This window comes from Acinonyx jubatus, chromosome E1 (assembly GCF_027475565.1).
Source record: "Acinonyx jubatus isolate Ajub_Pintada_27869175 chromosome E1, VMU_Ajub_asm_v1.0, whole genome shotgun sequence".
In the NCBI taxonomy this organism is placed as follows: domain Eukaryota; kingdom Metazoa; phylum Chordata; class Mammalia; order Carnivora; family Felidae; genus Acinonyx; species Acinonyx jubatus.
The window spans coordinates 2,147,959-2,175,090 of record NC_069397.1 but is presented as its reverse complement, the minus strand read 5'-3'; the positions used below and the strand labels follow the sequence as shown (position 1 = coordinate 2,175,090).

The 27,132-nt window shown below is 60.2% G+C and overlaps 3 protein-coding genes across 12 annotated transcripts; all 3 read right to left on the bottom strand.

Moving 5' to 3' along the window:
* Window positions 1–4,956: 4,956 nt before the first annotated feature.
* TMEM95 (transmembrane protein 95) lies at window positions 4,957–6,900 on the bottom strand. Of its 3 annotated transcripts, XM_027047784.2 has the most exons (7): window positions 6,681–6,900; window positions 6,496–6,552; window positions 6,210–6,290; window positions 6,089–6,109; window positions 5,869–5,949; window positions 5,655–5,742; window positions 4,957–5,521 (listed from the first exon to the last, which is right to left on the bottom strand). In XM_027047784.2, exons 1-7 carry the CDS (start codon window positions 6,886–6,888, stop codon window positions 5,488–5,490), a joined length of 570 nt encoding a protein of 189 aa, XP_026903585.1. In that variant the 5' UTR covers window positions 6,889–6,900; the 3' UTR covers window positions 4,957–5,487. The 3 variants fall into 3 exon arrangements, with proteins under 3 accessions (XP_026903585.1, XP_026903586.1, XP_053068303.1); XM_027047785.2 differs by lacking the exon at window positions 5,869–5,949; XM_053212328.1 differs by lacking the exon at window positions 6,210–6,290.
* Window positions 6,901–7,155: 255 nt separating this feature from the next.
* Window positions 7,156–9,196, bottom strand: KCTD11 (potassium channel tetramerization domain containing 11). The gene has a single exon (XM_053212327.1). It carries the CDS (start codon window positions 9,159–9,161, stop codon window positions 8,463–8,465), a length of 699 nt encoding a protein of 232 aa, XP_053068302.1. The 5' UTR covers window positions 9,162–9,196; the 3' UTR covers window positions 7,156–8,462.
* A 1,460-nt stretch (window positions 9,197–10,656) lies between these two features.
* Window positions 10,657–27,064, bottom strand: ACAP1 (ArfGAP with coiled-coil, ankyrin repeat and PH domains 1). 8 transcript variants are annotated; one of them, XM_053212320.1, is made up of 25 exons: window positions 26,933–27,064; window positions 25,823–25,930; window positions 25,616–25,687; window positions 22,492–23,402; window positions 21,872–21,929; window positions 18,231–18,350; window positions 17,991–18,044; window positions 17,835–17,893; window positions 17,386–17,569; window positions 17,228–17,272; window positions 17,018–17,113; window positions 16,828–16,902; window positions 16,628–16,737; window positions 15,036–15,087; window positions 14,844–14,944; window positions 14,363–14,486; window positions 14,052–14,263; window positions 13,442–13,511; window positions 13,198–13,292; window positions 12,944–13,113; window positions 12,335–12,507; window positions 11,784–11,893; window positions 11,591–11,701; window positions 11,135–11,184; window positions 10,657–10,842 (listed from the first exon to the last, which is right to left on the bottom strand). In XM_053212320.1, exons 4-25 carry the CDS (start codon window positions 22,542–22,544, stop codon window positions 10,742–10,744), a joined length of 2,223 nt encoding a protein of 740 aa, XP_053068295.1. In that variant the 5' UTR covers window positions 22,545–23,402; window positions 25,616–25,687; window positions 25,823–25,930; window positions 26,933–27,064; the 3' UTR covers window positions 10,657–10,741. The 8 variants fall into 8 exon arrangements, with proteins under 8 accessions (XP_053068295.1, XP_053068293.1, XP_053068292.1 ...); XM_053212318.1 differs by lacking the exon at window positions 26,933–27,064 and adding an exon at window positions 26,705–26,835; XM_053212317.1 differs by lacking the exon at window positions 26,933–27,064 and adding an exon at window positions 26,639–26,780.
* Window positions 27,065–27,132: the final 68 nt, after the last annotated feature.

Sequence of the window (27,132 nt, the reverse complement as noted above, 5' to 3'; positions counted from 1 at the left end):
TATCCGGGAAGGATGAGCACATTGGCACCACTGGCCAAGTCTTTCCCCACAGGCCAGGGAACCAGAAGGGTAAGCAGAGAGGCCTGCTGGGGTCCTCCCCATCTACTGCCTTGGGTTCGGGTCGGGGGTAGGGCCCATCCCTCTGCGGAAAACTCCCCTCTCCTTCGGGGAACCACGTTCGTTCCCCCTTAGCTCCCACTTTCCTGCCCTGATCTTTGAAGTCACTGGGCTCTCCCCTTCCGCCTTACCCACGCCAACCTCTCAACGAGGGAAATCACCTCTCTTCAGAGCCTTTGTGTGGCTCTCCCTCTGCTTGGAAGTCCTCCCACCCTTATCCCATTCTGGCTGAGCGCAGGAAGCCTGTCCCTCCCTGATCTGCTCCCTTCCCCCAAACCCCAAGATCCCTGCGCCTTCCCATCATCATACTCGTTCTTGTAGAATTTGCCGGTAACTTGTCTGTCTCCCTTGCTAGATTCCAAGCTCCAGGTAGAAAAGGACTTTATCTCGCCTGGGTATTGCCACATCCCTCTTGCCCAGTCCTGTGCCTGGCTCGTACAATAAGTGCTCAGTAACCTTTGTTGAACAACTGGGTGAGACAATGCCATCTGGGTAGGGTGAGGCCAAGGAGACTTTTTGACGCCAAGAGCTTCTTTGCTGGTAGTGATGGGGACAGGAGTGCCCAGACCTCACCGTAAGCATTCTCTGGTCAACCCGTCCCTGCTTCCTCACTGTTTGGGCCCCCAAGTTTGGCTCTCCCTAGACCCTTGGGTGAAACCCTCCCGTTCCATCACCCCATCCCCAGGTCCCATCCTTCCCAGGCTGCATTTGTCTTGCTAGTTTTTGGAGTCACCAGCCCACCACCCTGTACGCGTCTGTTGGTTGGCTTTCCGGAGTGGAAGCGGTCCTGAATCCACCCTGTTCCTTCCAGGCCACAGAGGAGCTGAAGGTCTGTCTTCGGGGTCATGGTAGCTTAGACCCCGCCTTGGGAGACTGACCACCTGAGTTGGCATCTTGTGACTCTGTCACTTACCCCCCTGTGAATCTGAGCAAGTTACTTCCCATTTCTGGGCCTCTGTGTCCTCCTCTTCGAGATGCATCTGTTTGCAGTACGTACCTTCGGTGTCATTGGAGAATTAGCTGTGTCTACACAGCTGGGTGGTCGCCAGCCGGTAGCCAAGCGGCTGCCAATGAAACTCCTTCCTGGCACCAGCACTGTTGAATGTGGTGCCTTCCCACAGTGATGAGGGCTCCTCTGTGTCATCAGAGGGATGTCGCAGAAAGGATGGTGTGTGACTTCCGAGTGAGCTCGTACGAGACCGCGAGGATTCTGCCCCGCTCTCTTGGACCCCTCGCTCTGGGGGAACTGAGGCACCAGGTCATGAGGACGCTCAAGCAGTCCTGTGGAGGGGCTCCGCGAGTCAAAGGACTGAGGCCTCTTGCCAGCAAGCCAACGCCAACCTGCCAGGCACGTGAGTGAGACATCTTGAGAGATGATCCTCCGGCCCCGGTCAAACCCTAGACTTCCGCAACCCTGATGGACGTCTTGAAGCACCCTCATGGGAAACCATGAGCCAGAACCACCCGGGGAAGCTTCTCCCGAATTTCTGACCCACAGAAACTATGAGATGATTTTTATTGCCTTAGACAATTAACTTTTGGCATCATTTGTTACACAGCTTTAGCTAACTGGCTGTGTCTGACACATCGTCTCCGTACATTAGCCACCATTAACATTGACTTTGCAGGTAGGGGGGCGCCCAGATGGCTCAAGAGTTAAGCAGCCGACTCTTGGTTTCCACTCAGGTCATGAACTCACAGTTCATGAGTTCAAGCCCTGCATCGGGCTCTGCACTGGTAGGAAGACTAAGGCTGAAGCTGGTGAGTGATGTTTCTCCTGCACATAGCTAGATGGTGACACAGCCAGTTGTGTCGTGAGGCCCTTAGGTGCCCAGTCCCAGGCTCCTTTCTTCTGTCCCCACTGTCCTCTACTGCTGAGTAGTGATATCGAGTGGCCTAAACCAACCACTTGATCACGCTCCTGGGCTCTGAGAGTCTGGAACTCCAAGAGGACAAGGTGGGGACAAGTTCTCTGCCCTACTGGGTCTGGGGCCATCGTTGGAAAAACGCAAAGTCTGCAGGTGACCTGACAGCTGGGGGCTGTATTATCGCTCCCGTGGTAGCAGAAGATATTGCCTTTTGACTGAAACCCGCCCCCCCCCCCCCCCCCGCCGCAGGGTGGACTCTCCCTGTAGCCTGCACATCATCACAGCATGGTCACTGGGTTTCAGAGTGAATGTCCTCAGAGGCAGAGGGCAGAAGTTGCCAGTTTCTCAAGGCCTTGGCCCAGGGAGTGGCCCAGTTCACTTTGCCTCATTCGGTTGGTCAACCCGTCGTAGAGCCCACGTTCAAGGGAAGGCTACAGAGACCCTACCTCTTGATGGAGGAGGCATGTCAAAGGCTTTAGGGTCCGTGGTTTAAAACTGCCAGAGCCCTCGTGGCCCCTCTTATTTTGTGAGGGGCTCAGAAGAACCAGCCTTGCCCTGGCAGGCCGTCGGCCTTCCCTGCACAGAAAACACCAGCCCCGCCGGGCTCCTGTGTCACAAGTTCATGAAAAACTCATGTGCGGAGGGGGGGAGGTGTCACCAAGGTTCAGAAGAGGAGGGATCAAGATGGCTAGAGATGCTTCCTGCTGTCACCGCGGGCCCAGTTCTGGGGAAGCAGAGACAAAACCTCAGGTAGCAGCTTCATAGGGTAGCACATGGTCGAGAGGGAAGATTTTTAAGGAACCCCCCCCCCACCTGACGTTGGCGCCCCATGACAGATGTCTGGAGAAGGGACATTCTACTCTGCCTCAGGAGCTCCGAGAAGGCTTCTCAGAAGAGGTGATGTCGGAGCCAAAGGAGAAGGGCATCCCGGATACAGGAACAAGCCTGGGCAGAGGCAAGGAGCCATGAGAAAACAAAGTGGGCAAGTGATTCAGCGGGGCTGCAGGGCGGGCAGAGCTGAGATAAAGCTCCGGGGACACATGGGGGCCAGATTCCAAAAAGGATTACGAAGGTGGACGGCTTACTGATGAGAAGCAGGCATGCGGCGGGAGAGGAAGGGGATGTCCCTTCCTCCTGGCACCGCCATTAGCCCAGAGGGAGATCACGAGGAGGAGGCGGGGTCGGGGAGGAAGGTGGGTTTGGACTCATGACTCCGACAGGCTTGTGGGGCGTTCGGGTGGAGATTCCACTTAGGGCCAAGATGGGTGAGCTCTGGCACGAGGACCAAGTAAGACGTGGGGAGCTGCTGATGGAGAGTCTTGAAAGTCAGGGTCAAGGGCCAGGCCTACTGTATTCCACAGGCAAGAAGGGCTAGGGAAGGGCTGCTGCAGACCCGAGGGGGCCGTTGTTCCCCGGGCGGTCGGCAGTCGTGGCTTCTCACCCCAGGCTGGGCAGTGACACTGCCTGGCACCCAACGCGTACTCGCTAAGCGTCCATCAGATGAATGGACGTGACTTGTTGTATAATCTTGGGCAGGTTGTAAGAACTTGGCATATGATCTTCGGGTCTTGCTTCCTTCCTTCCTTCCTTCCTTCCTTCCTTGCTTCCTTCCTTCCTCCTTCCTTCGTCCTTCCTTCCTTCTTTCCTTCCTTCATCCTTCCTTCCCCCTTCCTTCCTTCCTCCTTCTTCCTTTGTCCTTCCTTCCTTCCTTCCTTCCTCCTTCTTCCTTCTTTACTTCCTTCCTCCTTCCTTCCCCCTTCCTTCCTTCCTCCTTCTTCCTTTGTCCTTCCTTCCTTCCTTCCTTCCTCCTTCTTCCTTCTTTCCTTCCTTCCTCCTTCCTTCCTTTGTCCTTCCTTCCTTCCTTCCTTCCTCCTTCTTCCTTCTTTACTTCCTTCCTCCTTCCTTCCCCCTTCCTTCCTTCCTCCTTCTTCCTTTGTCCTTCCTTCCTTCCTTCCTTCCTCCTTCTTCCTTCTTTCCTTCCTTCCTCCTTCTTCCTTCTTTACTTCCTTCCTCCTTCCTTCCCCCTTCCTTCCTTCTTCCTTTGTCCTTCCTTCCTTCCTTCCTTCCTTCCTCCTTCTTCCTTCTTTCCTTCCTTCCTCCTTCCTTCCTTTGTCCTTCCTTCCTTCCTTCCTTCCTCCTTCTTCCTTCTTTCCTTCCTTCCTCCTTCCTTCCCCCTTCCTTCCTTCCTCCTTCCTTCCTTTGTCCTTCCTTCCTTCCTTCCTTCCTTCTTCCTTCCCTCCTTCCTTCCTCCCTCCTTCCTTCCTCCCTCCTTCTTTCCTTCCCTCCTTTTGCTATAAAATGAAGGGATTGGACCAGAATGTGTACAATAATATCGAATGTACTTTCCTAGAAGGAGTAGGCACCCTCCCCATCCCCAGGACCCTTATGGACACCCCAAAACCAACGGTGCTAGCCCTGGCTGGTTGTAAGTTAGATTCACTGAGGCCCCACCTCACACCACTAAATTCAGAATCTCTGGACCTAAAGCCCAGGTGACTTCGATGTGCAGCGGATGAGAACCTTTGCCCTGGAGCCTCTAGATACCCAGTTTGAAAACCACCGGGCTAGGTGTGTGTCAGGATCCCTTCCAGGCCCAGCCCCTCTGACGGAGACTTGGGGTTGGCGACAGGCCTCTCTTTTTACGTTTCCTCGTCCATCTACCCAACCCAAAGCTCCTGATAGCCAGCGGACTAAACGCCAGGGTCTCTGAACCACACACGACAGAGGTGTCGGGCAGATCAACTCTGTGTCGCAGAGGACGCCCACGTTCATCATAAGGTGCCAGCGGCATTGCTCGTGTGTACCCCCTAAATGTCAGGAGCACATCCCCCGATCGAAGCAATAAAAAAACGTCTCCAGATGTTGCCGAACGCCTCTTGGGGTGTGAAATCCACCCCCCACCCAGTTGAGGACCGTTGTGCTACACCGAGTCTCCCGTCCCCCCTCCGCCCTCCCCAGTTGTAGACAGAGGCCAGGCCCGGCGGAGGCCACTGAAAAGCAGGTTTACTTGATCTTGGCAGGAGGGAGGCCTCTGTGGGAGGCCAAGGCTTCACAATGTTAAATGGAGGGATAGCATGCCAGCAGGCTGACTGATGTGGTCGCCACTCTAAAGGGAGGGAGTTTTCCAGAACCCTCGTTCCCGGATTCCCAATCAGTCAGAGGAGGGCCAAGAGCAGCTTCTGGGGCAAACAGCCCCCGCTTTCCGAGAACAGGCAGAAGGGGGTGTGGGGGCGGCGGGGTGTGTGTGTGTGTGTGTGTGTGTGTGGAGGGGGTTCTTTCCTCCTGTAGACATTTTCCTGGAATCAGTGACTGCTTCTGGCTGATTAGTTGAGGGCCGGAGGGGAGGAACTTTCCAGCTGTGGGTGCCTGGGCCCCTGGAGGCCATCTGACACTGGGATCACGGAGGCGGCTGGGTTTAGGGTCTGGAAGGCTGAGCCTTTGGGATTGGAAGTGAGGGGCTGGCGGGTCCCTTCCAAAGGACGTGGGGGCTGGGAGGCTGTCTTCACATGTCACTTTTTGCTTTGAAGTGTCTGGACCTGAGGGGACACAGAGAATGGGGGGCCTGAGAGGGGCAGGGCAGGCAGCCGGGAGGAGAGGGCACAGGGACGGTGGTAGAAGGTGCTGGGGGGTCAAGGGTGGCGAGGCCACACCCGCCATCTGCCCACTCACTCCACCACGAGGCTCAGAACGCCCAGGAGCAGGACAGTTATGAACACAGAGAGGAGCAGAATCCTGGCTTCCCGAAGATCGTGACTTCCTGCAGGGAACCCAGGAAGGAGTGAGTGATCCTGGGGACCTCGCTTGTCCTTGTGGCGGGGCAGGGCGGGAGGGAGCCCGAGCTCAGAGATCTGAGCAGGGGTGAGGCGAGGGCGGGGAGCGGAACCTGGGAGGCAGCGCTTTAGAGGCCAGCAGCGCACGGCAAAGCTCTGGCAGGTGGAACAGTTGTACAGGACGGTGCTGCCCCCTGCAGGAGACAGCGGGGCCGGAGCTGGGGCGGGGGAGTCCCGGCTCCCACCTTCCAGAGTACCCCACTCCCTCCGGGACCACCGCCAGGCTCTCCTCGGGTCCCCCGTCCTCACCTACCCCTTCCCTTTTCTACTCACGGCAGGCGGGAGCACAGAAAGCTGAAACCAGAGACAAGGAGGGGTGGGGAGAGAGGAGACACTCAGCCACACACCCCTTCACCGGACATCCCGGGTGCCCCAGGTCCCTGCCCGTCAGTACCTTCCCTGGTGTACTCGGGAAACTTGACCTTTTGCAGCCATTGCCAATATAAAGGGAGTGAGGAGGGAGACCCTTTGATCTCTGGGGAGACAGAGGGCAGCTGTATTGCCCAGGGCCTCCCCAGGGCAGGCGCACCTCCCACGCTTCACCCAGCACCTCCCCGGTTACACCTTCCCGTCGTCTCCACCTGCCTTGCACCCTTCCCTGCCTCCCCAGGTCCCTCCTCCCATCCCCCTCCCTGGTGCCCATCCAAGCCCCTAGGTCATGCCTTCGCCCTTGATCTCACCCATGACCCTCAGGACTCTGTGAGTCTTCTCTATGACTTTGTTCGTGGACACCTCATCTGTGGAGACAGGCAAGGACCTGTGACTCTTTCCTGACTTTCCCAGGGCTGGGGACTCAGGTGGTGGCCGAGGGGCTCAGCTGGGAAGCCACATGCTGCCGGGCCGGGCCCTGGATGTCTGATCCTACCTAAGGCAAAGGCCGGGAAGGTCCAGGAGGCCTCACAGGTCTCCCACCGAGCCTTCACCTGGTTGCAGAGTCGAGCCAGGCGGCCCGACAGGTCACGGTCTGAGAGGTGACAGAGGACACAGGCCTGGGCGGTTGCCAGGAAGACCCCACCTAGTGCCAGCGTCCACATTAGGCCCACTAGCAGGTGGCACAGGGAGGCTGGCCCCATGTAGGCTGGGAAGGCCTGGAATGCTTCGATCCTGGATCCAACCCTTTGCCCGGAGGTTCTAGACTGTTCCGGAACAGCCGGGGTTTGGGGTTCTAGAGCATTCTGGAACAGCACCACCGCTCCATCTCTGGCTAGGGCAAAGCAGGGGCCCAAGGAACTGGGGGCCAGAAGAAGACCGGGCAGAGAACGCAGGGCTTCTGCTGCAAAGGGGGCAGTGCCCCCCACCCCCACCCTGGCCCTCAGCAGCAGCCTTTACAAGTTTGAGGTTCCAAAAAGCAATTTTATTTTTCTTCTTGTAAGTTCGTGACCCGCGATAAACAGCGAGTGAGTCCGCCCCCCCCCCCCCCCCCCGCCTCCCACCGTGAAGAACTCGTGCGTGAGGATCCCATCCCTCGGGGACCCAGAAACCACATCCTCCCCCAACCCTCCCGTTCATCTCCCCTCTGCCCTGGGCCGCCTTGGGCCTTCCCAGCTCTCTCCTAGCAACCTGCCCTCGGTTGCCTTAGCAACCAAGAGTTCTACACAGGCCTCCAAGGGCCGGGGGGGGGGGGGGGGCCCAGTGACTTCTCTTACCTTTCACCAGGAAGCCCCTGGCGACCCAGGCCTCCACAGGCCCTTCGTGCCTACGCGGGGAGGTGAACACACGTGTGCACGCACACACACACACCCCCTCGTGATTCAACTACTAATTCTCAATCTACTCACACCCATACGGCAGACATACCCAGCGCCAAAGCAGTTGCTGGGCAACCCCAAACAGGCCTGCACAGGCAGAGATCACGGAGAGACTGTCACACGGACGGGAGCCTGGATGTGAGAGGCCCAGACGTCGCTCAGACGCTCTGGCTGACACGCGTGCACACATGAAGGCAGTAAGGCCAAGGCCCAAGAAGATGCCACCCTCTTCCCAAAGGCCAGCTCCACCATCAATGGAGGGTCCTTTAAAAACTTGGCTTTCTAGAGTGTGGGGCTCCAGCCCCATTGTAAATGGGATTCTCCTAGCTCCCTTAGGCCACCGTGGGGTGGGGTGTGGCCTCTCTGTCTCCCTCAGGAGGTGACTTGAGACAGAGCAAAGGATCCCCCTTCCCATATTCCAGAATGTTCTGGTCTGTCTTCTGTCAGGCCTGGCCAGGCCATCCAGCCGCAGGAGAAGCCACGGTCCAGGAGACCACATCAGAGCAGTTCAAAGTCCTCCTTTCTCCCACACTTCGGTGTCCCCCCCCAGGGTTCTGCGAGGCCTAGCCTGGGCAGAGAGGTGTCCCTATTTCTCTAGACCCTTGAAATACTGAGCTCCAACGGGGAGACACTGCAGGCCCCCAGCCTCACGCAAGAGCAAGCCAGGGGATCTTCCCCGCCCCTCCCAGGATTAGCACCAAGCCAGACCCTTTGCACGGCTCAGGTTTGGGAGCTCCTGCCCACATCTGGGCTCCAGTCAAGGTGCAGCCCTGACCCTCACAGCTCCAGAGGCAGAGCTAAGAAGAGGCTTCGGAGGTGGTGGTGGGGGGGGGGGGAGTCTCTCATTCTCTTTGCTGTCCGTTCTCTCCCCCTCCCAGGCAGACGGGACGGCCGCGTTTTCAGTGCCTCACAAAGCGCAGAGATCGGGAGTTGAGCAGGTCCTCGGGGTCAGGGAAGACGGAGTCTAGGCGGAAGCCGTGCTCCAGAGCCACCCGCAGCACCTCCTCCAGGAAGCCCGGCGTGCCCACCACCTCCCGCAGCTCCCCCGGCCCCCCAGTCCACAGAGGCTGTAGCCCCAGTCTCCTATACTCCACCTCAGGGAGCTCTGCGGGACAGGGGGCCCACTCCAGACGAAAGTGAGGGCCTCCCTCTGCCCTGTCCTCACTGGCCACACCAAATCGGGCCCGCATGGCGCCCAGGCACTCGGGGTCGGTGCAGAAGATGTTGGCTCGGAACGTATCCACCTGCACAGAGCTCAGCTCATAGTGGTGTGGGCCCCGGCGAGCAGAGAAGTGCACCAGGCGGGGGCTGGCGTCTACATCTGCATGGAGCAGGGCAGCTGTGGGCACGGGGGTCCCCCGAGAGGCCTCCAGTTCCCGCAGGGCATCCAGGAGGGGCTGGATCTGGTAGAAGTCCGCCTCTGCCCTGAGCAGGGCCGTCTCCCCATAGCCACGGGGCAGGTCCAGGCGGCCCAGCCGCAGGAAATTGAGGATGTGCCGGAAGGCCTTGCCATCTCTGTCGATGAAGTAGTGGCCACCTCCCTGGGGGTTGAGGTTGGGGGGGAAGGGGGTGCCCGCCCTAAACATGGCCCCCAGCATGGAGTCTGGGAAGCGAGTCAGGGTCTCCAAAGTGGTGGAATAGAGCGTGCCCCCCACATTCAGGGTCACAGGGCCCCCAAAAGAGGGGGGCGAAGAGGGCACAGGAGGAGGCGAAATTTTGGGGAGTACAGGAGACACCGACAGAGAAGAAAACGCAAACTCCGCGGGCGTGGGCAGAACTGGGTCCTAAGGTTCGTTCAGACTCTCTCGGGGTTGGATGCACAGGTCGGAACACAAGGCAGGAAGATTTAGGGCTCACCCCAGCTACGTTGGTAGTGGGGGATGGTTTCCGGGCACAGACACGGCCGGCCGAAAAGAACAGAAGCCAGAGAGGGAAGGGAGCTTTCGGCCCAGACGCATTCGATGCAGGGCGGTGGGTCAGCAAGTCTCTTCTGCGGTCTTCAGACAGCGGGTTTCCGGAGTCCAGCCAGCAGGTGACGGTGGCGAGCACAGGCCGACCCTCGGAAGGACCCAGCCTCCGAGTTCTCGGGTCGATGGCTGTCGCCGCGGGCGAGTCCGCGCACGGCGCCGGGGGCCAGTCGGAGGCCCGGCAGGGCCTGGCTTCGGCGCGGGTCTCTGGCGACGGAGGCGGGGCTGAGCGCAGCTGGCGGCGGAGCGGCTCCGGATCCGCTGGGGAGCGAGGGCGCACGCTCAGAGCGAGCCGGGCGCGCCGGAGCACTCTGAGGGAAGCCGCCCGGGGTTCTCGGGACCCGGGCGCCGCCGCCTGCACGGGTGTCGCCGCAGCCGCCGAAGTCCTCTCCGCCCCCAGGAAGTGGCCTAAGGGCAGCGGCTGGGAGCCCTTTAAGAGACAGCCCCGCCCCCTTGGCGCCCCGCCCCCCGCCCCCGCCCGGCTCGCGCGGCCCGAGCGGAGGTGGGAGCCGAGAGTCTGGAACCGGAGAGACGGGGCGGACGGGCTGGACGAGCGGACACGGGCGGACGCGGGCGGACGCGGGCGGGGGTGGGGTCCGCAGGGTGACTCAGGTGCGTCGCTCCGGATGCGGCCGCGTCCGCCCCGCAGGCCCCGCAGGTGTGCCGGGCCTCACGTCCGCAGCTCGACGAGGGCCCCCAGGCCCGGCGGTCCCCGGCTTGGAGGCGGTGCCCTCCCCGCTCGCTCACGCAGGGAATTCCCGAGGGGGCGGGTGCTGAGCCGCCGCATTCCGGGGATGCCTCCTGGCCGGGGTGGCCGAAGCCAGCCTCTCCGTCCCGGCCCGACGCCAGCTACCCTCCCCTACGGAAGGCCGGCCCCCAGCCCACGCGGGCGGCCTCTCCCCGGCCGGACTCGTCTGGCCACGTCGCCCGAGCCCGAGAGCCCCGCCTCGGGGCCGCCCGGCGCCAGGGCTGCGGCGAAGCTACCACCTAGTTTGTCCGGAAGGCGCCCCTCGCGTGACTCGAGCTCGCAAACCCCAACCGCCCGCGCACCCTGGCAGCCGCGGCGCCCAGTCCCCGGCCCGGCCCGGCCCGAAGGCGGCGCCCTGCCAAAGAACCACGACGGGAAGCGCAAAGCACGGCGGCTTTATTGACCGAGGGGCCAGCGGCCGGGGAGAGGGGACTGGGGGCTGCGGGCCCACGAAGGCCTGGGATCAAAGAGTGTGGAGGTCGTGGCTACGCCGGCTCAGCTTCTCCGGGTCGTCCGACGCCATGAGGGAGAAGTCGCGGAAGATGTCCAGATACGTCTCGTCTCCTGGGTGGGGGGAGGGAGGGCTGGGCGGGCGCGGCCGAGCGCGGGGTGGGGGTGGGGGGACCCGCGGCCCGCGGGCGCGCTGGAGGCGTGGCCGGAGGGACAGCGGCGCCGACGCGCAGCGCCCTCGCGGGTTCTCCGCTTTGTTCCGAGGACCCGGCGCACCAGCTGCGCCCCACACAGATTTGTTGCAAAAGTATGACATTAATCAGTGCAGCTGGGCGCGACGGGGACCGGGCTTCGGGGGCCAGAAGCCCCGAATTACAGTGTGGGGCGGGGGCGGGGGGTACGTTACCTGCCTGGCCCTGAGCCGCTTCGGCCTCCCTCATCTTTGCCAGTCGCAGCCTGAAGGGGAAGCAATGAACGTATGAGTGACTTTTGCTTCACTCCCCCCACTCGGACTTCCCATCCTGTAAGCTGGGTGGTTTAATTCATCTGCTGCCCCGGGGTCCAGTGCTTAAAGGCGTTCGACAACATCGACGTCCCTCACTCAGGACGAACTCACCATCCCTGGACCCTACCCGGCCCCCTTCCCACTCCACGCCCCAATCTGCGCTGGGGACAGCACTTCTCCAGCCTGGCCCAGGCCGTCTGGGCGTTAGCCCCGCCCCAAGGGGGCAGGGCAAGGTCTAGCCCCGCCCCAAGGGGGGCAGGGCAAGCTCTAGCCCCACCCCAAGGAGGCAGGGCAAGCTCTAGCCCCGCCCCAAGGGGGGCAGGGCAAGCTCTAGCCCCGCCCCGCAGGCCTCCTCACAGGGTGACGATGTCAGCGTTGGCTGTTTCCATGGCGATGGTCAGCGGGTCCTTGCCTTCTGAGTCCAGGGCTCCCAGGTCGGCCCCCCGTTTCAGGAACAGGCAGGCCAGCCTAGAAATGACAGCGAGGGTCAGCCGGCCACTCGGCCTACCCGAGCCTTCTTTCCCACAGCCGTCATCCCCGCGGCCCCTACCCCGTGTGGCCGAGAATGGTCGCATGGTGAAGCGGCCCCCGGCCGTGGTTGTCCGTTTGGTTCACGTTCGCCCCGTTCTGGAGGAGAAACTCACAGGCCAGAAGAGAATTCTGCAGCGAGAAGTTGCAAGCGGGGAGGGAAGGTGGCATCTTCAGAAGCAGGCCAAAGATACTTTCGGATGGGATCGGCTGAGAGGGTGGGGTAGGGGAGCCAGGAGTGTAAGGGTTCGGCTGGGTCAGGCTCTGCCCTAGCTTTTGACAGTAGGTCATGCGTTAAAGCCACAGTCCAGCCTCACATGAGGTATGCTGACCCTATTTCGCAGGTGGGCAAACTGAGGCACAGAGAGGTTCACAACTGTAAGCGGTGGGAGCTTGGATTCAAACCCAGGTTGTCTGCCCCCAAATCACACACCCTTCGCAACCCAGTGTCTGTGGGTTATCATTATCACTCTCTCCAGGGTGGGAGGAGGGGTAGGAGCAGGGCTCAGACTCCCCGTGGGAATGGGAGAGAAGGAGCCTAACGGTGGGGGCGGGGCAGTGGGCAGGACTCACAGCAGCCGTGGCCTGGATCAGCGGAGTGGCATTCTCCTGACCCCCGTTGACCCAGTTGACGTCAGCTCCGTGGGCAAGGGCATCAGCCATGGTGGGCAGGGAGGGAGGATGCCCAGCAGCTCGAAACAGCAGGGCCCCAGGGTGGAGGGCGCCCAGGTCATCAGAGGGGGGCTCTGTTAGGGGGTGGGAAGAGACCCTCAGCACAGTTCGCAGATGCTCTAATGGGACAGGTCGTTTCTCAGTTTCGGGAGGGCCTTCAGGACGCTGGGGACTTCGGTACGAGGTGCAGGCGGGATGGTGCGGGGTGGGAGGTGCATGTGTGGGGGGGTCCCTAGGGCAGGGGGGGATAGACAGCGTCCCTCACCTCTCCCTGTCCAACCACCTTCTCCAACTCAAGCGTCACTCACCCTCAGCAGCCTATTCCCAGCCCTACACTCCTTCCCATTCTTCCCTTAACCCCCAAACTCTTGCCTGGTGAAACCAGTGTTGCTGTGGTCTGCCCCCTCCCCCACCCCCCAGTACTGGTGAGGGGAAGGCTCGGGCCTCCGTACTCTGCCCTCCTCACGGGGCACACAGCCGGGCTCAGTCGATGCCCTAGCAGCCCTCTACCTGGCCTGGATCTGAAGCTCCCGGGCTGGGGCCGGACGGAAGGCTTTGGGGGCACGGGAGGCTGCCCCCTGGGGGGCCCCCGGCCCCCTCTCCGCCCTCGAATCTCCGGAAGCTTGGTCAGGAACTTCTTTTCCACGTATTTGGCATGAATCCAGGCCTCCTTCTCCTGCCTGTGAGAGTGTGGTGGGGAAGGAGGGGACCGTCTTCCCTCCTTCCCCACAGCGGGCAGCCCCCCACACACACCCCAACCTCACCGGGAGCAGCTGGGCCCAGGTTTCTTCACGGCCATGGCCTCCACCCGGGCCTCATAGATCCGGTTGATGACTACATTCCCCAGCTCGCACATGAGCTTCGGGTGGGCCCAGGCAGAGGCGGAGACAGGTGGAGGGGAGAGGTGAGTGTCTGAGTCCTCAGGGCTCTGCAGCCCCTGGACTCAGCCCCCCCCCCCCACATCCCCCTTCCCATCAGGAGACCCCCCCCCCCCCCGCCGCCAGTCACCTTCACCAGCTCTGGTTCCCACGAGTCAAGGGTCAGGGACCGGACTTTGGAGAAATGAACTCCAAGGCTCCTGGAGGGCCAGAGCGGGGGTCAGGCCCCTTGTGGGGTGGCAGCAGCCGCGGCTCCCCAGGAGGACTTGGAGGCAGGGCCCCCCTGCAGCAGAGGTGCTGGCCGGGTGGGGGCAGGGCAGCGGGCCACGTGGCCTTGCTCTGCTCACCGTCCCGCTTCACCCTCCCACATTTCACGTTCAGGGCCTTCAGTTTCCCTCTTCTCGCCCTGCTGCTCCCCTCCTTCTGCCAGGCTGACCCGGGCGGAGGGCCTCATAGACTTGCTGGGGCCTAGTGACCTCTTCTCTCGCTGCTCTCCATCGGCTCCCCTACCCTCAAGACCTCTGACCCCACGGTCAAGCCACTAAGCATCTCTGGCCAGACCAGGACCCTGTGCCCAGGGCCGGCCAGGATCTAAGAAAGGAGGCCAGGACAGGGTGGGAGGGAGGGGTCTGTGTGATGGGCTCAATCCCGCCCCCTCCCACCCCCCCCTTCCAACCCCCCCCTCCCCCCCCGCAGCCAGAAGGAGAGCAGCCCCCGGCGCTCGGGTCATGGGTGGTGACCTGTGGATCCCGGAGCACTGGATGCAGAGGGTGACACCAAGGTTGATGCTGGCCCACTCGGGGGCTGGCTCTCGGCAGTCACAGCACTGGGCGTTGCCGTCCACGCTCTGCACCTGGGCTGCCACGTGCCCAGCACCGCCGGATTCCCGTCCCCTGGCGGTTCCGCCACAGCCCAGCGTGGCGGAGGAGCCCACGGCCAGGGGTCCTGAGCCCTGGGCGAGACGGGGGGAGACAGAGTGGCCATGGGGCCTGGGGAAGGGGTGCCTCGTCTCCCTGGGCAGCCGGGCCCCCGCACCCTCCTGTTAAGGCACCTGGCCTGGCCCCCAGGGGCCGTCGTCGAGGCGGGCCTGGCTGAAGGCCGTGGCTATACTGCTCTGCACGGCGTTGATCCACAGCTGCAGGAGGCGCTCCGAGTCGGCCTGCAGGAAGCAGGACCTGGGCAGGAGGGGACAGTGGGGCGGGGAGGCTTCTGAGGCCGGGGGAGCCACGTGGGGGAGATAGGCGGGCTGACATTCACCTGCCATTCAGCTGGTACCCGCCGTAAAGAGATACGAGATACCAGCCGGATAGAAATTTGGCACCAGTTGGTCCCATCTTTCTAAGTATCCCCCGTCACCCCATCCCCTGCCCCTAAAGGCACCCTCCCCCCCCACGCTGCCCCCCAATCCAGCCACCAAAGCGTTAATGCCTGGTGCTACACAGGGGCCCCCAAGACGCCCCTACGATTGGCCTGCCTTCCTGTCGGTAAAGGTTTAGCTGCATCAGGGCATCGCCCCCCACATCTGCACTCACTTGCTGGGGGACACCACCTCAAAGCAAAACCGCCTTTCCGAGTCAGGGCAGAGCTTCACGGTGCAGAGACGAAGGTCGTCTACCACCACAGTCACAGGGTCCTGGAACGGGACGGTGGTGAGGGCCAGCCGGCCGGCTGCAGCCAGGGCGGAGCGTCCCTGGGCCCGGGGCAGCCAGGACGCGTCTCCCTACCTTGTACTTCTTCTGATAAACCAGTTGGTTGCTCTGAATAGTGAACCAGCGTCTGAAGGAGGTGGAAAGAGAGTTGTGGACACGGGCAGCCCTGGGATGAGCTCGAGACAGAAACAGCACAGAGGCTGCGCCCTCTGCCCCGTAAGGATCTTGCTGGGAGGGTTGGGCTGACCGTCCCATCCAGTCAGATGCTCCAGAGCAGGGCCGCGGAGCCGTGCAGGTCGGGACCCGGAAGGCGGTGCTGTTCACATCTCCAACAACCCAGATTGGATACATTTGGGAAGACAACTTTCCAGCAGATGGCAATAAAATGCTTTTCCGATAAAACTGGTCTACGGCTCCAATTTTTAAAATGTGTACAGTACATATATTTCTATATATATTTTTAAGCTTCTTTATTTTGAGAGAGAGAAAGAGAGTGAGCAGGGGAGGGGCAGAGAGAGAGGGAGACACGGAATCCAAAGCAGGCTCCAGGCTCTGAGCCATCAGCACAGAGCCTGACGTGGGGCTTGAACTCCTGAACCGTGAGATCATGACCTGAGCCGAACCTGGATGCTTAACCGACTGAGCCCCCCCCACCCCCCCGGGCTCCTCTGCAGTATATTTTTAAATAGTCGCTACACCCGGCATGGGGCTGGAACTCACAACCCCAGAGACCAAGGGTTGCGCGCTCTACTGACTGAGCCAGCCAGGCGCCCCAAGTCTATTGCCACAACTTTTTGACAGATGGAAGTTTCTTACGGAAGGGGCGCAATTTTCTACTTTGCACAAATATCCTGCACGGGCTGGCAGTGGCCCTGGAAGGGGAAGGAGCGGAGTCAGAGTAGGTGACACCCCTGCCCCACACCTGTGGTGGCTCCTAAGTCCCTACGGAAGCCGGAAGCCGGAAGCCGACAAGGCCCTATCGTGGCTCACGTCTCTGTGAGCTCCGACTGCACCTCCGACCGCTTCTTCCTCCCTCCCGCGTCCGCACCCAAGTGCCCTCTCTGTTTCTCCAATGCCCTGGGCTTTTCAAGGGCCTTGGCACTGGCTCCTCCTTCTGCCTAGAACATTCTCCCCCCAGATATCTTTCAAGTCTTCACTCAGAAGTCACCTTCTCATGAAGCCTTTCCTGACCACCCTCTTTAAAACTGCAACCCCGGGGCCCCTGGAGGGCTCAGTCGGTTAAGCTTCCGACTTCGGCTCAGGGCATGATCTCGCGGTCTGTGAGTTTGAGCCCCGCGTCGGGCTCTGTGCCGACAGCTCGGAGCCTGGAGCCTGCTTGGGATTCTGTGTCTCCCTCTCTCTCTGCCCCTCCCCCACTCACGCTCCCTCTCTCTCAAATACAAACATCAAAAAAATTTTTTTTTAATTTAAAACGGCAACCTCCCACAGCTCTCTGCATCCCCTGCTTTATTATTTTTCTCCGATGCCACTCTTACCTTGTAACGTAACATAACTCACTGTCGTGTTTACCGTGTGTCTTTGCTGATGGAACAGAAATTTCCCGAAGGCGGCGGGTTTTGTCTGTTTTCTCACTGCTCTTAGCACACAAAACCACTCAAGAAACATTTACCTGAGCGGGTGTGGGTGACTGGGGGTCCTCTCCTCACCTGCTCCAAGTCTTAAATGCGTTGCTGGCCCGTTTGAAGAGGTGTCCTTCCATGACCAGGCCGCCAGGCCCCTCCTTTAGGCTGGGTTCTGGCTCCTCCCCGCCCAGCTCCTGGGGGCACAGGAGGGTCCCGGGCAGCTGACAGGCAGAGGCCGGGGCGCAGGGCCCCGCACACCCTCCTGCGGGCGGGGACACCCTCACCTTCTGCTTCAGCAGCACGTGCCTCTGTTCCATGTCCCTCCTGTCGCGAGCCGAATTCAGGACCAGCTGGTGCAACTGGGCACGGGAGGGGCGTTTCAGATGTCCCCAGCCCCCTCTCCTGAACCGGGCCAGGAGAGGCATCTTGGAGCGCCCCCCTCCCTCCACCACCGCCCGCTCTCCGGAGCCCCACCTGGGCACCCAGGTCCCTGCGATACTGGGCCAGCCTGCCCAGCTCCTCGTGGCCCTGCTGGAAATGGGTAGCCTGGGCCTCCACCAGACGCAGCACCTGGGTGACAGGGTGGGCAGGGGGCAGAGGTGACGAGGGACCCTCCTGTCTTTCCCTCTTCCCTCCGCCCAGCAGGCCCCTCATCACGTGGCACTTGCCGCCCCCCCAACTCACAAACTCCATGATGTCAAACTTCCTCTTGTCCTCGATCACGTTGATCTGAGGGCCCCCGAAAGACGTCAGGTGAGTCTCGAAAACATAGCGCCCCCGCCCACCGCACACCGGGGCCTCTCCAGCCCCGAGGGGTCCTGGGGGACAGGCCGGGCGGTCACCTGCAGTGCGTAGTCCAGTGCTCGTCCCCGGTACCCGGCCCGCGCAGTCTTCAAAGCGGCTCCGGCCTCTTCGGCCTCCTGGGCCCGGCGCCGGGGGACCTCGGCATTGTGGATGAGAGCAGCCTCCAGGCTCTCAGCCCCCTTCCAGAAATCCCGGCGAGCCTCTCGGAAAGCCCGGAGACCCCTGCGGGATGGAAGGACAACACACAACCACAGGTACCCCTCTTGTACTCCCCCAACCCCAGCCCAGCAGAATGGTCCCCGGCGGAGTGGTTCCCGGTGGAGGCCCGCTCGCGGCCTTCTGGACGGGCCTCCGAGGAGGTGTCGGGATGGGGGACAGCTGTCAGGCCACCCGAAACCCCCAACCGCACGGCTCCTGCCTCGAAGGAGGCCCCCGTGGTAACGGGACGAGGGACGGAGGACCGGGTACCCCCCCCCCCCACACTCACTCCTTGACCAGGGTTTGGATTTGCTGCTGCAGGGTGTGCTGGGTAGCGTCCAACAGCTCCTGCGGGGAGGGGAGCAGACACTGGCAGGTGAGGGTCAGGCCGCAGACAGCCCAGGGCTCCCCCAGCCCAGCCCCAGCCCCACCCGCTTCCGCTCACCGCATGGCTGTCCAGCTTGTGGCTGAGGCTCTCGGTGAATTTGTCCAAACACTCCTGGGCACGGAGAGTCAGAGAGAGAGCAGGCGTGGGGCAGCTGGGCCGCCGTCTCCGGACCCAGCCCCGCTCTGGCCTGGGCCCTGCAGACCCCAGGCCGACCCTCCCCTCCCATCCCAGAGGATCTCTGCCTTCCAGGCCCCCCACCCAGCCTGCTCGGGGTGGGGGGGGGGGAGCCCTACATACCGCCATCATGGGCTCGGGAGGACCCAGACGGGCCAGGTCACAAATGCCAGCAATGAAGGTGCGGCCGGCCGCAAGGTAATGGCGGCCACTTTCCAGGAGGCCGTTACCCAGCTTGAGGAGCTAAGAAGCAACAGGGGGGAGCAGGGAGTTGTGTGACCCCCTCACAGCAGCCCCCCCCTCCCTCTCCCTTCCTTCCCAGCCTCGCCCAAGCAACTCTGCGGCCCAGCCCAGTACTCCCAGTTGCGAACACACAGCTGGCTCTTTCTCATCTCTGCCGCTTTGCTCGCACTGCTCTGTGCCTGGAAGGAAAGTCCTCCCGGCCTGTCACCGAAGCCAGTGTCAGCTGGCTCCAGCCCGTCTTTCTGCGTCCACTTCCATGTGTCCCTCCCTGCCCTGCCCTGGCTGCCTGGATCCAGAGCTTCCCAGAAACTCCAGTTGCTCACGCAACTGTCTGCCTCACAGGATGGATGTGCTGCCTGGGTGGCCTTAAATTCTAGCAGTCTAAGGGCGCCTGGGTGGCTCAGTCGGTTAAGCGTCTGACTTCAGCTCAGGCCATGATCTCGCGGTTTGTGGGTTCGAGCCCCGCGTCGGGCTCTGTGCCGACAGCTCGGAGCCTGGAGCCTGCTTCGGATTCTGTGTCTCTGTCCCTCTCTGCCCCTCCCCCGCTCATGCTCTGTCTCCCCCAAATAAACAAATGTTAAAATTAATCAATTAATTAAATACATAAATAAAAGAAACAAGGGGACAGCTGACAGGCCTGAGCAGGGTCCCTCTGGTAGGGCCAGGTGGCTGAGTCAGAAACCAAAGTGAGATCTCCTGACCTCTGGCCCTTGTTATCTTCGGTCACCAGTCACCGCATTACATCCTGAGGTGACACGACTTGGCTCTGGCCTGAGTCACCCCAACAGGGATGGAACAAGTGTCTGTGGAGCCCCTCAGGTCAGGCCCCGGGGACAGGAGACCACCAGGGAACCTCTGTGGAAAAATCCTGGGCAGAGGGGGCTCAAGAGAACTTGGGCCACGTGGGTTCTCAGTGGATTTTTGAAAACTGAAAAACACTTCCTAGGGCTCACGAAGGCTGCAGGGAGGTATGGCTTTACCTGAAGGTGACTGACAGGGTCAGTCACAATCAGGGAACTAACCACAACTCAGCCTCTTCGGGGGTCCATGCAATGGAGTAGCACTGAGCCAGGCAAGGGAAGGAACTATCCACACGTGAACTACTTGTACTAATGTGTAGCAAACCGAACGAACTTCGGGGGGGGGGGGGGCGTTATTCTGAGAGAGAACAAGGACAAAAAAGGCTAATCTTGAGAGGTCACACAGCGTATGGCTTCACTTAAGTAACAGTGTAGCAATGACAAACGTCCGGAGAAGAACGGATGAGCAGATCAGAGCAGGCAGGGGAGGGTATCTCAAGAGCTCCTTGCGGTGAGTTTAAGGGCTTGAACGAGATGCTGGCATGTGACAGAGCGCCGTTGAATGGTACACACAGACTTTGTTTTGTTTTGTTTTGAAAAAAAAGGACAGTCGACCCTCGCACAGCAGGGGTTTGAACCGCGCTGGTCCATGTAGAAGTGGACTTTTTGTGATAAATACAGTAAATGTTATCTTCTCTTGCTTGTGCTTTTTTTCTTTCTTTTAGACACAGAGAGTGCGTGCGTGTCCGGGTGTGTGAGTGACGGAGGGAGGGGCGGAGACGGAGAGAGAGAATCTCAAGCAGGCTCCACACTTAGGTCTGAGCCCGGCATGGGGGCTCGATCCCATGACCCTGGGATCATGACCTGAGCCAAATTCAGGGTTGGACACTTACCTAACTGAGCCATCCAGGCACCCCTGATTTTTTAAAAATTTAATTATGTATGTATGTATGTATGTATTTAACTCTACACCCAACTTGGAGCTTGAACTCATGACCCTGAGATTAAGAGTCACGTACTCCAATGACTGAGCCAGCCAGGTGTCCCTCTTCCTTATGAGTATTTTTTTTTAATGTTTATTTATTTTTGAGAGAAAGAGAGAGACACAGTGTGAGTGGAGGAGGGGCAGAGAGAGAGAGAGAGAGAGAGAGAGAGAAGGAGGGAGACACAGAATCTGAAGCAGGCTCCAGGCTTTGAGCTGTCAGCACAGGGACCGACGTGGGGATCGAACTCATGAACTGTGAGATCATGACCTGAGCCCAAGTCAGACGCTTAACCGACTGAGCCACCCAGGAGCCCCCTTATGATTTTCTTAATAACACTTTCTTTCTTCTAGCTCCCTTTATTGTATAGACAGCATACGATACACATATCACATAAAATACGTGTGAATTAACCGTTTACGTTATCGGTAAGGCTTCTGGTCAGTGGCAGGCTATCAGTAAAGTTTTTGGGGATTTAAGAATTATATGTAAATTTTCGACTGTGCTGGGGGGGGGTGGTCAGTGCCCCTAATGTTCATGTTGTTCAAAAGTCAACGGTATATGCAAAACAGGTAAAATCCAGGTAAGGTCCACAGACAGTCATTGTACCATGACGACGTCAATTTCCTGCTTTTGGTAAAGTACTAGCATTACCCCAAATGCCACCATTGGGGGAAGCTGGGCGATGGGTCCATGGGACCTCTACTGTCTTTGTGACTTCTTGTGAGTCTGCAATTAACTCAAAGGACAACAGTTTAATTAAAAAATATATGTTAATTTGTCATTGGGGCGCCTGGGTGGCTCGGTCGGTTAAGCTTCTGACTCCTGATTTCAGCTCAGGTCATGATCCCAGTGTCATGGGATCAAGCCCCTCCACGGGCTCTGGACTGAGTGTGGAGCCTGCTTGAGTTTGTCTCTCTCCCTCCCTCTGCCCCTCTCTCCCACTTGTGCTCTCTCTCTCTCTGTCAAATAAATAAAATGAAAAAAAAAGTTAGAAAGCTCCTCCAGCTGGCCTTGAGGAAGCAAGCTGTCTAGGGGCAGGGCCACATGACAGGGCACCGGGCAGCTTCGAGGAGGTGAAGGTCTCAGTCCCACAGCAGCAAGGAGCTGAAGTCGGCCAACAACCACGCGAGCTTGGAAGGAAACCCTGAGCCTCAGATGGACTGCAGCCCGTGGGACCCTGAGCCGCGCCCAACTCCTGACCTACAGAAACTATGCCAACAAATGTGTGTTGTTTTAAGTCACTAAATTCGGCATAACTTGTTCCGCAGGCGGTAGAAAGCTCACGCACCAATATGTATGTAACACGTGAGACTGGGGTAAATGCTGTAGAGAAAAACCAAACCCGCTAAGGGGCTAAGGGGGCGGGAAGTGTTCACACGTGCGTGTGCCCATCTTATCAAGAGTAGCCACAGAGGGCCCTACTGTCCCGTGTTTCAGTGTCCCACTGCTTTGTCTCCCAAAAGCTGCTGTGAGCTCCCTGGGGGCAGAGCGGTCTTGCGGTCCTGAGGCCCGGGCTCACAGCGGACCTGGTAAGGCCCACAAGTGAGTCTTGTCTTCCAGGACCTCGAGCTCTTTGAGGGTGCAGAACTTCCATCCGCTTCTCTATGGCCCCCAAAGTATTTACCCTGCACGGTTAGCATTCAAAAACCCCAGGAACTCCTTCGTGGTCTCCAACTTTCTCCCTGGCCTCGCCCCTCTCGTCTTTACCCCATCCCGGGTCCCCTGCCCATGTCACCTTTTCCAGCCGGGTCTCCAGTTCTGACACCTCAGCTTCCACCAGCTCGATAGAGGCTCTGGGAAAAGAGGGGTCACGGGAACAGAGCTTGGGTCCATCTGGTCTGTGCGCCCCCGAAGGGCTGGGGCTGGGGTGAGGGGGTAAGGGCGTAGACAGGAAAGGCTGATGGGGTCGGGGACCTGTCCGCAAGCCCTGGCCGCCTCCCTCACTCCGCGCAGTCTGAGAGCTAGTAGGGCCCAGGCCAGAGCAGGAAGGGCAGAAGGAGGGTGGATGTGGCGAGGGCAGGAAGTTGCTAACCGCCCCAGCAGGTGCTGGGGGAGGGGCGGGGGTACCAGGAGCCGAGGAGGTAGTGTCCGCTCTGGGGGTAAGAGGGGCTAGAAGAGGCCCCCTCTGCATGTGAAGGGGGCAGAGAGCATCAGAGTCTGGGGGGTTCATAGTAGAGGTGCTACTAAGTCCTCCGAGTGGCCTAGAAGCTCCATCTTGTCCCGCTGAGAGTCATTCCCGGGAAGGACATCTGGCCTGGGGAAGGGCCTGTGTGTGTGTGTGTGTGTGTGTGCGTGTCCATTGGGGATGGGGGTCGGACCTCACTCCCTCTGCCACCCAGACCTGCGCACACTTACCGGAAGCGGGGTGAGTCTTTGAGACACTCCTCGAAATCCAGCTTGACCGTCATCTTGCTCCGCTGCACGGGGGGGTCAGACGGGCAGGGGCTGCAGGGGGAAGCGCTCCCTGCCCCAGGAGGGGTTGGTGAGGAGGAGGAGGGGGGGTCCTCTCCTGGGGAGAGCCTGGGGGTGGGGGAGGGGGCTCAATCCCTTCCCTAAGGGTTAGGGGTGTGCAAGGAGGAGCTCTCACCTCACACTTGCAGGCAGTACTGGGAGGGGCAGAGGCGGGGCCAGGAGGAAAAGCCACAGCCCCACCCACACAGACAATCTGCAGTCCCCTTCTTACCAGAGTCCCCTTCCCCGATTTTTTCTCCTTTAGCCGTGCTGGGGGCTGGGGGTGACTGGCAGATACAGGCTCCAGTCCTGATTCTGTCACTCAGAGACTGTGTGACCCTGGGCAAGCTCTCTGATTCCTCAGTTTCCTCATCTGGAAGATGGGCATGACAACCTCCCCCCCCACCGCCCCGCCCAGAGATGTCGTAGGAATTAAAGAGGACATTGGTACATTCGTGGTTTTGGGGTCCCACCAACCACCCCACCGTCCCCCTGCTGCAGTGGGGGGGCCTTCTGGGCCTCCCAGGCCCTCCCTGAGTCCAGTGCCCCAGGCTGTTCCAAGCTTTCTTCTCCGCTCCTCTGCCTGCTGTGGTTTCCTGTATGCAGATGTCCTTCCCTCCGCCCCTCTCCTCTGTGGCTGAGCAGGCCCATGCAGGGCCAACGACTCGGAGCACCCAGACTCCTGCACTTTTCTTTATGGTCCACCTTGAGGACAGTGGGCAGGGGGAGGCTGGGCCCCACCCCATCCCCAGCTGGCTACATTTTCCATTGTTTGGCTTCCCCCTCTTGTGTCCGTTGAAAACGCAGGCTTTCATCTGGGGAGAAATGACTGGGTTATTGGCTTCCTTGCAGGAGGCAGGAGATCTGGCCCGCGTGACCCTGAAACTCCCTGGAACCCACCCATTCAGGCCCTCTCTCCGGGGCTGGTTCAGGCGGCCCCTTTGCCCCCCACCCGCCCAGGCTGACGTCTGCTTTGGTTTTGGTGTGGGGACTTCCGGTGGCTGCCAGGCTGCCTCTCCAAGCTTTCTGGCCTTTGCCAGGTGAGCCCCTTGGATATCAGGCACTGACACCAGCCTGACTCTGATCTGGACCCATTGTCTTTGGAGGACAGGGAGGTACCTGGAGGGGGGTGGGGGCAAAGGGGAATCAGGGGGAGGCGCGGGACCAACAGCTAGTGCCAAGCTGGAGGGGGTCCCAACCCCTTCTGAGCCTCCCTCGTTCCTCTCTGTACAACGTGGGCCCTGCACACCAGGATGCCCAAGGCCGCTCTTAGCATCTGTTGAAGGTATACTGGTATGCAAAGAAGGGGGGGTGGGGGAATGGGAGCTTGTGAAGAGCCAGCTATTGGGGCCTGGTGCCCTCACCAGGTTGCGATTTTGTCACTGTCACTTTCAGGCGGTCCTTGGTGGCCTTGTGATCCTGAATGGGGCTTCCTGGGTGGCCCAGCAGACGACCTCAGTGCTTATGGGATTCTCAATCACCCAGCTCAAGTTTGCAGAGCCTGGAAACACCACAGGGTCAAGGCTGGGGCACCCATCAGTCTGGGGTTGTCAGCACCCCCCGCCCCAGGCTGACGCGGCCTAGCTCTCACTGTCCTGCTCCTCATGCTCATCTTCTGTGTCCTCCTCGAGCTCGGGGTGGGGGGAGCTCCTCAGGTATCTTCCTTTGATGTAATACTCCTTTCGTTGTTGCAGACCACTTTCCTGGCCTGACCTGATGGTGGCTGAAGCTCGGCACTGATTTTTTTTTTTTTTTTCAACGTTTGTTTTTATTTTTGGGACAGAGAGAGACACAGCATGAACGGGGGAGGGGCAGAGAGAGAGGGAGACACAGAATCGGAAACAGGCTCCAGGCTCTGAGCCATCAGCCCAGAGCCCAACGCGGGGCTCGAACTCACGGACCGCGAGATCGTGACCTGGCTGAAGTCGGACGCTTAACCGACTGCGCCACCCAGGCGCCCCTCGGCACTGATTTCTGAAGGCAGGGGGATCTGCCGAATCATCCAAGTCCATCTGGGTCTTATGGCCACCTAGGGTATCCAGGACCCCCAGGTGTCCATTATGGCCCCCTCCACAGGGGAGAAGTTCCAGCCCTGGGTTCTCATCTCACTTCTCTGGCCTCTTCCCGTATTAGAAAATCCCAGTGACCTCTCCATCCCCCATGGTTCTCTTGGGCTTCCTGAGGACTATTCTGATGAGGCCCCCACCCCACCCGCCTTCCGTCTTCCCTGGGGGTCACCTGCCATTACCTCCCTCCCAGGTAGCAAGGCCCTGGGCCAATGGCCACTGAGAAAGATAGGGTATGGCAAAGACTCTGGACTACAATTCCCACAAATCCCTGGGGCTCCACCACAGCTAACCCTTGGCTTCTCGGATGTGGTTCCCGGTGACCAGGGCAATCTCATCGTTGACTCCTCTGGCCAGTCCTCCTGTCCAGCCTCTCTCCACAGGCCTGGGCTCTGGGTCCAGCATCACGCCCCGACCGCCACTGCCTGTATTGGCACGGCCTGCTTTGTTGTCGTGCTTATTATCATTGAAGGAAAAACTTTTCTGAGTCTCGAAGACCTTTCCTTCATCGTAACGTGTCTTTCAGCGGTTTATGAAGTCACTGGAGTCTGTGGGCCATTGTAAACAGCTTGGCTTTCCGGCCAGGCTCTCGCTGACGGTTCACTCTGCCTCCCCTTTCCGCTCAATCCCCACCCCTCATCTCCCGTGTCTTGGAAAAGTGGTCTGGAGCTCCCAAACTTCTGGTATCACCATACTGGAGGACCTTGGGATAGAGATTGTCCATTGTTGCCAACCTGAAGAGGAGGGAGACTGGTTGCGGGCACCAAACAGAGAGAATGAGGAGGGGCAGGTGGTAGATGTAGCTGGCTAATTCCCCCACCTTGGCCTTGGTCAGTCCAGATGGGAATTGTAGTGCCTCCCATTTTGGTGGCCAAAAAGCAGAGCTGGCTCAGACCTCAGAGCTCAGGGGTGGAGGGAGAAAGAGGCCCCACATCCCTACTGACCTCTGGCAGGACTCTCACCTCTTGGCCAGCACCTCCGGAGTCACTGAGGGAGAGGATGCCCCAGGCAGGTCCTTATCACTCTCCTGCAGCCTGCAGACGAGGGAGTAAGCAATGGTGAGGGGCAAGCATCTGGAAGTATCCAATCCCTGGGGCCTCTCTGCCTCCCCCACTGCCTTTGAATAGGGAAGGGTCTGGGCTAAAAGGTTAGGGCTGAGGGCTCAGCACCTGTGGTAGGGAGTGCTGGGTTCATTCACCTTCATAAATCCATAGTCCTTGTCAGCAGGGTGGTAGGTGACTAGGATATTCATTTCGTCCCACCGCTGAGACTTGTTCCTGGCGTAGGAGGACACAAAAAGGTGTAGGAAAACTTCCAGCGACCTCCTCCTCACAGCCCTCCCACTTTCTTTCATTCAGAAACTTCTTGTACCGCTCGTAGTCTCAGAGGCGTAGCAGTGAGGGCGGGGGTCACGCCTAATGATAATCACACACGGTGTAGCCAGCGTTTACCCTGTACCTGCTCTCCCGGAGGCCTGGAAGCTCAGATTCCACCCCCCGCCCAAGCCCTCAGCTACTCTCTCTTCTAGTTCTCAGGACCCCGCCCCTTCCTCCTAGCCCCGCCCCCTCCAGTGTCCGAAACCCCTCCCTCCGGGCTCCGAGCCGGGTGGCAACCGAGCTGAGCTCTTTACTTCTCCGCAATGGGGGATTTCTGCATCAAGACGGAGCCGTTGCTTTTTAGGATGCTCCGGGGCCGGTCCTCACAAGGTTTGTGGGAGTGCAAGCAAGTTGACTTGGAGCGCGGACTGCGTCCGGAGTTGTACGCCCCAGACCCCTCGGACCCGAGCCTGTAGGTCCCGGATACTCTAGTTTCAGGGAAGGGGCCATGTAATCCGCTTGGGTACGGGCCGGACCCAGTGCCGAGGTTCGCAACCTCCCCAGGGTGCTGGTTGGGTCCGGAACCGAGGACTGCTACGCCCCCGGAGGGCCGGCTAGATTCAGGACTGCGAGTTACGATTCCCCCGGGGTGCAGGGAGGGCCCAGAACCGTGAAACGGGACTACGCTGGAGGGCGGCCCGGCGTCTGCCTCGACCGTGATTCCTCCGGACACACTCATGGTCGCCTCTCCCGGGGATTCCCCACTGCGGCCGCCGGCAGCCCCCAGAGCCTCGGGCTTCGCCATGGCCCCATCCGGGGACCTCTCTTAGCTGCCCCGCCCCGCTCCGCCTACTTGTTCCTCATAGCCCCGCCCCGAGGCCCCGCCCCCACCGTGGCGTTGGGCTGAGGGGCGTGGAGGTCGGGGGCTCGGGCTGAGGCCCGGGTCCCCTCCCGCTCAGCTACCTGGAGCCGCGGCCCCGGCATCGAGACTTTATATAGGGACCTCGGGCTAGGGGCCCCTCCGGCTGCCCCACCCAAAGGCCTTCTTTCTTTGTCTCTGGGATTTGTTCCCGCCCTTCTTCCCCATCACCGCCTTCATCCGAATTATCCAATCATAGTCAGGGGTCCCGGTCATGGGGCGGAAGCCTTCATTGTGACGTCAT